The 11,918-nt window shown below is 30.9% G+C and overlaps 1 protein-coding gene across 1 annotated transcript in view; it reads right to left on the bottom strand.

The window, feature by feature from the left end:
• Nucleotides 1-11,224, bottom strand: part of LOC107451508 (uncharacterized) — a 161,314-nt gene extending 150,090 nt beyond the window's left edge. Inside the window, exon 1 of the mRNA XM_016067629.3 lies at nt 11,083-11,224. Coding sequence (XP_015923115.2) covers nt 11,083-11,120 — 38 coding nt within the window. The 5' untranslated portion in view covers nt 11,121-11,224. The remainder of the gene's footprint in view (nt 1-11,082) is intronic.
• Between the last annotated feature and the right edge of the window lie 694 nt (nt 11,225-11,918).

The following is an 11,918-nucleotide window of genomic DNA, read 5'->3' as shown; positions in this document are numbered from 1 at the left end:
TTTTTTTTTTTTTTTTTTTTTTTTTTTTTTTTTTTTTTTTTTTTTTTTTTTTTTTTTTTTTTTTTGTAAGTTCATTGCTGAAAAGTCCCTTTCAACCGCTGCAGTATGGGGGACAGAGAAAACATCAATTTCACCATGCGCAGTATTTCCAGATTAGAGGGTCATTTTTGAAGTGAGGCGCTAGACTCTTGCAAGATAATAAAAATTGAAAATGTATCACCAACATTAACGGGAAAATGGCCGTCCTCGCGGACGTCGGATTCGAGAAATTCAATGTCCGCGAGGAATGTTTGACCGCCGAGGACGGGTGGTTTTTCGAGCCCTGCTTAATATGTCTTCTTACGATGGTTTTGCTTGATCCAGTGTCAATAATATTTTCGCAAGGGAAATTATTTTTCCCAGGCAGCATGTAACCATACGGAAACCAGAATTTATTTTTAACTGTCACGAAAATGTTTGAACTAAAAAACTTTTTTCAATGAAGCAAAAATATTGCTGTTTCAAACTTTTCATCCTAAACTGATTAAAAATTATTTTTAAAGCTTTTTTAAAAAGTATGGTCACTTAGGTAAAATGGTCACTTAAGTCCATCAAGACATTATAAGTCCATATAGAATTTAGACTAAAAAGTTTTTTATGCGGTTTACCTTCTAATCTTAAAACGAAATCTGTGACAATCTGCTTTATTCTACGCACATTATCCTCATCCAAAACCTTGTAAAAATAGCCTTCTATATGAAAACCTTAAATCGAGGTTGTCTTAGGGCAAAAAAAAATCCTTGAAGAAAGCTAGTCGTAAGGTGAAAATAATCTTAAATCTAGGTAATTATAAGGTTTCTTTTCGTAACGTCTTGTATGCTCAACTAAAATCCACCTGGTCATGAAATTTTAATAGACAATACAAATTGATCTTATCGCTAGTGTGACAACATCACATTACATTCATACTTCTGCTACTTGCATACTGTTTGTCTACGATAGGTACTCTGCCAGACATTCGTCTGGAGCTGTGGCGGTGACTATGGTAACGAGGTATGATTATTTCAAGTAGGGATGCGGGATCTTTCTTTAGGACTGGTTTCGACGGAAGAAAAGGAGACCTCTTCATCGAAGCCACCCACCCTAAAATGCCCTCTTCTTGTTTCCATAGCACCAGACTGCCGCAGACTTAGTGGCGATCAGAGTACCTATCTTAGACAAACAGTACACACGATTTACCTGTTTTTCTGGCTCTTCACATCAAAGATAAGCAGTTAGGAAATAAGTTAATATGAGTGCTTGACTAAGTGACTTATTTTCAGTTTTTTAGATTAAAAGCCAGCTCTGGATGTGCGGCCTGCGTTAGCACCTGAACATAGTAGAAAAAACTACTATAAATTTTCTTTTCTTCCTTTTTTTTGGAAAAAAAATCCGAAATTTTGAATTGCGCATCTAAGTATTTGACGCGCCAAATGTAAAACAGTGTTGTTTTCCGGTAATTTTCTGATTCGTAGTGGATATCACTACGAATGTCCAAAATTTTAAAAATCCCAATATTTTTAAGACGACAAAATTATTATGCATAAATTTCGAATTTTAGTAATCACTTTTGAAGTTCTTTATTTGAGTCCATTTCATAACTAACAAGTGACTTTTCGATCTTATTTTCGGACATTACCGGTTTGGCTTTCGAATCGTGCAATATTAATCACTTTTTACGTGCTTAATTTGTGTCAATTTTATCGTAAATCCAAGCTATTTTTTTTTTATTGTTTTTTGAGTCATTTTCACGTGGTTTTTAAAATCCCGATATTTTTAATATGTATTAGTAAATATGACACTCGAATGTTGCATTTAAACGTGCACTTTATTTGAGTCGATTTCATTGCAAATTTAAGAGATCTTATAACTGTGGTATTATAACGACTTGCGATTTTCGAACCAGGCATTTTAATCATCACTTTTGGCGTGCTATATGTTTACCGATTTCATTGTCAATCCGTGTTATTTTTCAATTTTTTTTGCAATTTATTCCAACTTTTTTTTAAATTTATTAATTTCAAATAATATTATTACAAAACGAATGTAGATTTTTCAACCGTTTACTGTTTTTGAGCTTTGTTTCTAGTTTTTTCTTGCTTAAAAAAGTGCTAAAAAACCGTTTTAAGATTTGACGTTCATTAAATCTCTTATAGTGCCTCCATTAAATCTCTCATGTCTAAAGGCTAAAAATATACTCAACTGAATCCTAACTGAATCTTACTTTGAGCTATAATAAGAACCTATGTTAATTTGCCTTTTTTTTTTTTTTTTTACTTTTANTTTTTTTTTTTTTTTTTTTTTTTTTTGCTTTATAAAGTATTTATCTATTTTCCATTTTTTACTTTCATTCAAGAACATTATTGTTAATTTATTTTGAATTACACTTAAAGTGATAACAAAGACATAAGTTTTAATCCATCTAAATAATGTATGTTTTCGATAAATCAATTTTTTTCCCTTTGATAAGAAGGAAATATTTTAATTTTAAAAAGTATCAATTCGATTCCATTCAAAGCTCTATTAATTTGGGCTATGAATTGACAATAACTATTTTAATAGGAATAAATTAACTCCTTAATTTAAAGCACAAAATGTACAGTCTACCCCGCTTAAAGGAATACCATCGGCTCCAGCCAATTGTATGCAATTAAGCGGGTTATTCAATTAAAAGGGGAGAGCAATATTCAATCTAAAATTCTGAATTTTTGCGAAATTTTACTTTTTTATGATATTTAATGCATAGTATAGCGTTTGGATTAAGTAAACTCAGTTTTATGATCAATAAACAATTATAATTAAAACTTCCTGCCTTAGTATCATGAAAAAATGCCTTTTAAAGTTACATAAAAATAAATCAATGTTAGTGAAAAGTATCATGTAGGAACTAAAATATTATTTGGTCCCATCCGAAAATTTCTATAATTGAAGACTGTCTTTTATACCCGTTAATAAAATTAGATATTCCTTTTTAGTTTCTACTAAAATTTTCATGACTTGTGCGTATTCCTTTCAAACACATTCAGATATTTTTTTCCCTACTTTTTTTTTCATCTTCGAAACTTGAGAAAATCCAAATTAATGCGCTATTTTAGTTAGGGATTTTTTCGAAATGTACTGCTTCTGAGATTCATGTTTTGCTTTCTTCCGATTGATTTAAATCATTCCTTTTTGCACTCAACTTACAACCAACTCGAAATTATTCACTGGATTAAGCAATTATTCTACTATTTTAAGAGAAAGACACTCTTTACACTTGTGCATTAGGTTTTTGAAGCTTTTTCTTATCAAAGCTAATAGTGCGTCAAGAAAGGACCACAAGTCTTGACCTTAAAACAAATCACTCTGTACCTTTTTATACATTCTAAATGATGTGTGAGTGAAGTAAGTCAAAGAGGGGTAGAACCCCCTTCGTTTATTTCAATGTATAACTGGCAGCAAGATTTGATTAATTTTTCAACTTTATCCCAAATACCTCCTAATGAATAAGAAATCCCTGTTGAAGTGACCACCTTGTATCCTTACCTTAACTTGAAAAGTGAAATTCTATTTTAGCTGGTGAAACATTTCTCAAAAATAAACAAATTTTTTTCATTTCAGTACCACTTCTTTATGCAATTAAGCGGGGTCAAAAAACAACAAAGAACCGTTTAAACGGGGAAGTTTAACATTAGTTTCATATAAAATTATTTGGCTCCATTAAATTTTATTCGTATAAGCAGGTTATTCGATTATCCGATATGCGATTAAGTGGGGACGACTGTATCCCAAACCGGCGAAGTGGCCGAGCTGTCAGCATGCCTGACAGGTTGTGGTTTCGAATCCCGCTCAGGGAATGGATGGTTCCCTCTGAGTGTCGTTCTCTATTGTGTGAATGTGGCCCATCCTATAAACAGGCTTCAGTGGCAGTGTGGCGTGGGTAATGTTGCTCGCCTTCGTGATTTATGTTCACGGGTGCCCACTGGGTAACGTTAAATGAGCAACACTTCCGGCATCTTCCGAGGTAAAGAACGATAGTTTAGTTCCTGCCGTAAAAAAAAAAAAAAATGAAAAAAAGTATCCAACAACATGTATTTAATGCAATTTGTGAATCCTCCGAAATGTTGCCCCTGAACAGAGGAGGTTTTAGGGCTCTCTCACTTGCTATTCTATCAAAACTTTGAACTTTCATTTCTATTTTATCTAATGTATGAAACTTTACTATTAAAAAGCCAAAATATTAAGTTACTTTTAAAAAATGGAGCAAAAGTTGCGAAGATATTATTAAAACTTACGGAGAAATCGTTATTAAAAATATAAGTTCATGCTGCTAAGACTGAAATCGCAATGAATCTGCACAAAAAGCAGCTAAAGAAAGACTAAATTTTAAATGATTCAAAATGCTCCTTATATAAATCGCGAATTAGTACGTTCCATTACGCTAAAAATACTATAAACTACTAACAAATATATAGGGAATCTACTAACATATAATTTTTTTATATATTTTTAAGAAATTTTTTAAAAAAAAATTAGCAGGTATTATATATATGCAGACAGGAGGACCAATAAGATATTTATCAAAGATTTCTAATTTATTGACATCCACCAGATCGTAAAGACACGGTTCCTTGTAGAACGCATCACTGGCTGAGGCCAGGAAGAGAGTGGACTTTCATTAACCTGAGTAGGGACCGAGAGTGCGCGGTATGGGTTCTCCCTAAACTGTTCTACCGTAAAGTGCTCGATTTCGCGTAGGTCATTAGGTTACCAAAGCAGGGGAGCCATCCCCTCTGCAGAGGATCGAAATTAAGAAGGCGTGTCTTCGGATCATACTCTGGGATGTTTCCCAAACCGTCGCTAATAGCCCATTATGCAGCTCTAGTGTGACGTAAATAAAGTACCTACCTACCAACGTCATTTATTGGAAAAAGTGTAAATTTTCCTTAGTGAAAGATCTTCGAAAGGCTCTGTTAACTAGTATATAATGAATGTTGAAATTCTGAAATGCGTTTTTCGCGAAATTGAGTGGCAACTGCACTACATGACCTTAAGGGGAGAACATCATTTAAGTGTACGGCTAATATGTACGCATTTAAGTGTACTGCTTTCCAGGTCATACCAAGGCCCAAGTCATCCCTTCTTAGTATTGAAGAATTTAAAAAACTACTATAATTTGTACTTTATAAAAAGTAAGGAACAGCGTAAAATTGAATGATTTTTTTTTTCTTCCATTCTATGAAGAAATTGATATATTTATACATAAAAAATTTGGCCTCAGTAGCTTATTAGGTAAGCTAAAGTTTGATCCCTTTTTTTTTGTTTCTCATTTTTCCATATCTTTGTATTTAATTGCACAAGTCAAATTACTTTCGGACTTCTATTTAACGAACTTCCATTTTGCAAATTTCTCAATTTTACGATTTTTTTTTTTTTAGGAACCAAGAACATTTTGGAAATTTCTTCGTAAAATAACTTCCAAATAGCGAGGTGAATTTTCTATTTAACCAACTTTAAAATTCACTTTCCCTATTGCCCAAAATATTTCGGATGATTTCAAACTTGTTAACGCATTCTATGGGGGAATTGACCTTGAACTGATTTTCGCAGCCGCTTTTGGAGAAAGCGGTAAAAGCTCTTTCCCTTTTTATTTGCACTTCATACAGGAATCCATGCCAAAATTAATTGACGAGAAAGCATAACAGAAATTTCTAAAGCATGGAACCGGAGATGCCAACTTCTCCTGACTGCCCAAAATAATTTATAAAACGGTAAATAACTACAAACTAAAGTTTAAAAATATTTGACTAATTTTGCTTACTTTTTAAAAGATTTAGCATGACTTAACTATAAGAAAGTGGCGAATTATATAAGCCTTGGAATTATTTAGATAAAACCCTAATCAAATTGAATTTATGAAAGCAAGCATCACAATTAATAACTCGAAAATATTTATTTACTGTGCAGTGCATATCTATGATATTGTACTAACAGTTTTGCTAAAGCTGGATTCTTAAGTCAGAGCGGAGAATCAGGAAACTGCCGAAGATTCCTATAGAAGAATCTGAGAGAGAAATTAATGATTTTCTTTTTATTGATTCTGAACATTAACGGATATTTTGGATAGTGTGAAAAACAATACAGCAATAAGACGGAAATGGTGAAGAAATCACCAAACCTTCAAATCATTTTAAACAATTCTATAGTAGATAATAATTTACAAGACATAATAACATTCGTTTCTTCGCCGGCACTACTTCTCACCGTCAGAACTGAAAAACTATTAGATGAAACAATATGAAATTCATTAGGTTTTGAGTTATTTTATGTCAAAGTTGAGGATTTTATTTTGCACCACGTACTTCACTTTAGCGAAAACTATTAAAAAGAAAATTATGAATTTTTTTTCCAATCAAGTACTCGTAGGTTCTGTAACTCGTCTCACTTTCTATGAATTTCGTTATTATAAATTTAAAAATATTAGCTTTTTTCTAAATAAAAATCTAAACTTCATATTCTGTAACAAGTTGTTTGTTAAGTCTTTTAGAAAACACAGATTTAGAAGCAAGCAAACGAGAAAAAAAAATTTCCGAAATTTGTAAAAAATTTAAAGGGCATGTTCACATATTAAGAAGAAAAAAAACTATTTGAAGAATCGTGCTTGAAATTCATAAAGTTCCAAGAATTTTAGAAAGGTAATATTTATGAAACGCTAAAATACGCTTTTTCCAAATAAAAATTTAAAGTTCAAATTCAGCAACAAGTTGCTTGTTGAATCTTTTAGAAAGCACAGATTTAAGCAAACGGTAAAAAATTCTCCGGATTTTTTCAAAAATTTAAGGGGCTTGTTCACATATTAAAAAGAAAAAAGCTATACGAAGAATCGTGTTTGAAGTTCATACAGTTGCAAGAATTTTAGAAAGGTAATATTTATGAACCGCTAATATACACCGCAAGAAAATAATTAAAAAGTTATTACATTGAAAGCAACCTATGCGCTTCACAATAGTTATCGAAATAACATTGTATCAGAATGAAAATTCCTATAATTCCTGTCCCGCAGTTGTCTGATTGTTAATTTCCGGTTCCCAGTAGAACATCGAAGTAACGCATCGCGGTCAGTGTGCGGGTGGGTGACCACTTGGATCAGTCCCCGAAGGAATAGAGGGAGTGGGGTATCGGTCCTCGTAAAACTGTTCTACAGTAAAGTGATCGACTTCGCGCTTAGGTTGTCGAACTACCGAAACGGAGGTGCAATCTTACTCTGCAGAGTATCAAAATTGTGATGGTATGTCTTCGGATCATCCTCGGGGATGTTTCCCAGACTGTCGCCAAAAGTCCATTGTGCATCTCTAGAGCTAATGTAAATAAACAACAATCATATAATTCCTATGGAGTTTTTCTAATTTATTTTAATTTTTATCGCATACTATTTTATTTTGCAGCTGTTACAGTTTTCAGAAGTAAGCATTTTAAGAAAAAAAAATTTTCAAACTGTTAAGATGGAAAATCTTTACACCTGGTTGTCTAAAAAATGAATGACTGAAAGATACAATTTTTTTTTAAATTTTTTTTTGTTTAATATTATTATTTATTTATTGCTATTTGGCTGCTAAAGTTGTCATTTATAGTCAGGTTTAAGCAAAAACAATTATAACTGCAGTCGGACCTCTATTTAACGAAGTCGCTGAATCCCGATAAAAAGATTATTATATGGAAAATTCGTTAAATAGAAAATCACCATTTGAAATTCTTAAACAACACAAAACAAGTTTTAAATTCATAAATACTCGACATAATTAAAATAGCAATTGATACACCCTAATCTTATTATCGACTACCGAATTGTTTGAAATGATTTTAACATTTCATTTGGTGATATCTTCTTCCTCACAATGTATTGTTTTTATTTTTCCGTTAATGTTTCGATGATTGCAGCTTCAAAATCAATTAAATCATTAATCCTCGTAAATTTCGCTGTTCTCTCTTAGCTGTAACCACATTTTGTAAGTTCTTCTTCCGCGCTTACTAAGAATCCAGCATTAGCAAAACTGTTACGAGGAGTACGATATCATAGTTCCATGCTTTACTCTTATGCTTTTTCGCAAATTCATTTTTCCATCGATTCCTGTATAAAATGCAAACAAAAAGGGATTTTACAGCTTTCTCTAAAAGTTAGGTGGCTGCAAAAATCAATTCAAGGTCCCCATAAAATGCGTTGACAAGTTTAAAAATATATTGGGAAATATGGAAAGTGGATCTCTAAGAAAAGTTCGTAACATTTACTTAGCTATTTGGAAGTTATTTTACGAAGAAATTTCCAAAATGTTCTTGGTTCCTTCAAAAAAAATCGCAAAATAGAGAAATTCGCAAAATGGAAGTTCGTTAAATAGAAGTCCGACTGTAGTTTACTCAAACTGCAGTAATAAAGTTTTATTGCCATTGTTTTTAAAGAATTGATTTTAAAATGTTGCGTTTTTTTTCTTTTATTATTGTAATTATTTTCATTTTAATGCTAGTTTATGTGAAAAAATTGCTCAAAATGTTATAGTGGAAAATTATTAAGTGATTAAAACAAACCACCCATAGCAGAGCAAATTTGTGATGAATGAACAAATTGCCATTAGATTTCCTCTTCTCATGAATTTGGCAGCTATACTATAGTTTGTCTACGGTAAGAACACCCCCCTCCACAAAGTCTGATTCAGTCTGCTGCTATAGAAACAAGAATAGCGCATTTCAGAAAGGGTAGCTTCTCTTCACTCGAGAGCTAACACAATAGACCGAAGAAAGGGAATTTCTCTCGCCGACTTGATTCGAAACCTGTCCTAAGCTATGATCCCACACTTGAAATAGTTATACCTCGTTACCATAGTCACCGCCACGGGTCCAGACGAATGGCTAGGGGAGTTTTCCTTTAGACAAAGTATACCCATAGTTGGACAAAAGGTGGAACTGTAGCTTTGCTAATTCTATTGATGCTTAAGATGTAAATTAAAAGGAGAATAACTTTTTTAATCAGATTATCTTAAACAATAAGAAAACCTATGCATCCATTACATTTTTAGAACAATCCTATATTTCACGTTTAGGAAAATGGCATTTTGTCACATACATAAGTAGTAAAAAAATTATTTAAGGACACACTGTCAGAAATTTCTGGAAAAAAATAGAGATAACAATTTATTTAATTGTTATTCAAACAAAAGAGTCAAATAATGATAAATAAGATGGTAATAAAAGTGAGAGAAAAATTGTCCCAAACTAAATAAGCCACTTAGTATATATTATAGTCTGTCAATCTCATGACCGACAGGGCTCGAGTCCCAGCGTTGACACCACAATATTTCCTTTCAAAAAATAAACAATTTTTAGTGTGTCCTACACTATTATCTAATGAAAAGCCAGTTAAATATCTTTTTTGCATGCCACTTCTTAATGGTTAAAAAACCGTATAGTTTTGTATTTATGGTTTAATAACCATACTAGTTCGGAACGGTTTTAAATCCGTAAAGGTGAAAAATTTTCTTTACCGTAAACTTTGCGGTTAATTGGATGGACAGACTGCTGCCGGTTATTTTACCATACTTTTAGAATGAAAATTTTAACAGTGTAGATAAATAAAGTAAATTTTTTTTTTGTTAAAAAATTATAGCATGGTTACATACTTGACATTTTTGGACATGCATCAAAATACTTAATTGCTTTTTCTAATGAATCATTACTTGTTTAAAGAATTATCTAAAGAATTAAAAACACTTTACTGCGTGGTCATATTTAATCTTTACGCTACTTACATTTTTAACACACATTTTTTTTCTAATTTTTCTTTTATTTTTATTTATTTATTTTATTTTACTTATTTTTTATTTATTTATTTTATTTTACTTATTTTTTATTTATTTATTTTATTTTACTTATTTTTTACTTATTTATTCATTTATTTATTTTTTTTGTTCCCACATTGGCTCTGTTAAACTTCATAAATGTGTAAAATCGGCCCTAAAAATATATTTTTAAAAAAACTTTTGAAATAATTTATGATAATTTCTGTCACAAAACAGAATTATAAATTAACTTTGAAATTTTTACTGTGAATTTCATTTAAAATCTATAAAATAAAATACCCGGAAACTAATACTTTTTGAATTAATAAAATATCCTGCTTAATATTGAATGAAAGGAGCTTTTAATGTCAACAACTCGAAAAAATGAACAACAAATTGTTTATTAAAATATAAGTATAAAAGGCATAAAAATATTTGTACAGCAGAGATGAGTATTGCACCATAAGCAGCGATTTATTTATGAATGTTTATCTGTATTTATTTAGAATTTATTTTATTCAAACATAATTAATCCATGTTTCAAGATAAAGTCACCAATGCAACCAAAAATAACTTATTATTCAGGATTTCAATCATACCACATTTATTTAAAAGTAATGCATTGTTCACCACCGGTTAGTTTTGTATTTGCCGCATTAAAATTAATGTAATCGCTGCATTATTTTATTTTATTTTTTTGCATTCAAAATTATTAAAAATCGCCTCTTGAAGTTATGAAACCTTAAATTTTGTTAATTGTTTGAATTTGTAATTTAGATTTATTAAAACTCGCCTCTTGAAGTTATGAAACCTTTAATTTTGTTAATGGTTTGAATTTGTAGAAATATTTTAATGTGAAATAAGCCTCTAGAAAAAAAAAAAAAAATGAAAGCAATTTCACTTTCTCTTCAACTTAGTCTGCCTAAAAGAAAAAAATACAAATTGCGACTACTTGTTTGACCGCTAACTTCTGGGGGCTACCTCTCATTCCTCCCCCAAGGTTTTTTAGTTAATGACGACCAGAAAAACAAATGTTAAGGTAAGTAAAATTTATGCCATCTATTTTCAATAAATCAAAATCGTTTTGTGTAGTAGAAACGAAATATTTTATGTTCTATCATTTGAATATAAGAAGCATCTTTTTTCTTTCGTTTTCTTTGGAACAATCAAAATTTTGAATTAACTGGTTTTTACACAGAAAGGGAGATAAAAAGAATGACTTTTTAACGAAACATTTATTATTAATTGAAATACTCACGATTTGCGGCCAAGAAACTTTGAAAGTGCGTGTATCATTTTAAATATACAAGATTCCAAAACCGTCTGCAAAGTTCATGAGAAAGTTCGATTCAGGTGGACAGAATGAAAGACGCTCAAACTAGAATGTTTTGCTCAACGCAGCGCCATCTGGATACATTAACTTTTATGAATGAAATAGTGACCAATCAGGATTGAACCGTTCTTCTAAACTTTGATACCTTTTTAGCGACCCCGAAAAATAAGAATGATTTTCATTATATATTATAAAAATATAATTGCTTTTAAAACAATCTCGTGGCTTTGTATTGTAAACCACATGAATCCCTTCTTAGTTCAAAATGAATAAGAAAAATTTAATTAAATCATAGATATAGGGGGAGGGAACAACGTATTCCCGCTCTTTGTTCGTAAAACTCTCCTTTTTATTCAATTTTGCAGGTTGTTTATGAATCCCATTTTTTTTTTATTATTATTATTTTTTTGTTAATTGTAAAATTGTTTTATAACTTTTGATTACTTGTATTTTTTATTGCTGTTTATTTATTTTTAACTTTATTTGCTATTTTAATTTTTTTTTTTCTCTTTTAAAGATGTTTAAGAAGTTCCGCTAAATTGCGTCTAAAATAAAATTCATGGCTTTTGTATTGTTAACCACATGAATCCCTTCTTAGTTCAAAATGAGTAAGAAAAGCGTGTTTATATCATAGTATGGTAGAGGAAGTACGCAGGAAAACAACGTATCTCCAATTTTTTTTTTTTTTTTTCGTAAATCTCTCCTTTTTACTCAATTTTGCAGTTTTTTTTTATGAATCCCATTATTTTTCGTTAATTGTA

Source organism: Parasteatoda tepidariorum, chromosome X1 (genome assembly GCF_043381705.1).
Source record: "Parasteatoda tepidariorum isolate YZ-2023 chromosome X1, CAS_Ptep_4.0, whole genome shotgun sequence".
In the NCBI taxonomy this organism is placed as follows: domain Eukaryota; kingdom Metazoa; phylum Arthropoda; class Arachnida; order Araneae; family Theridiidae; genus Parasteatoda; species Parasteatoda tepidariorum.
Note: the sequence above shows the minus strand (reverse complement) of the source record. Positions and strands in the feature narration are given on the sequence as shown.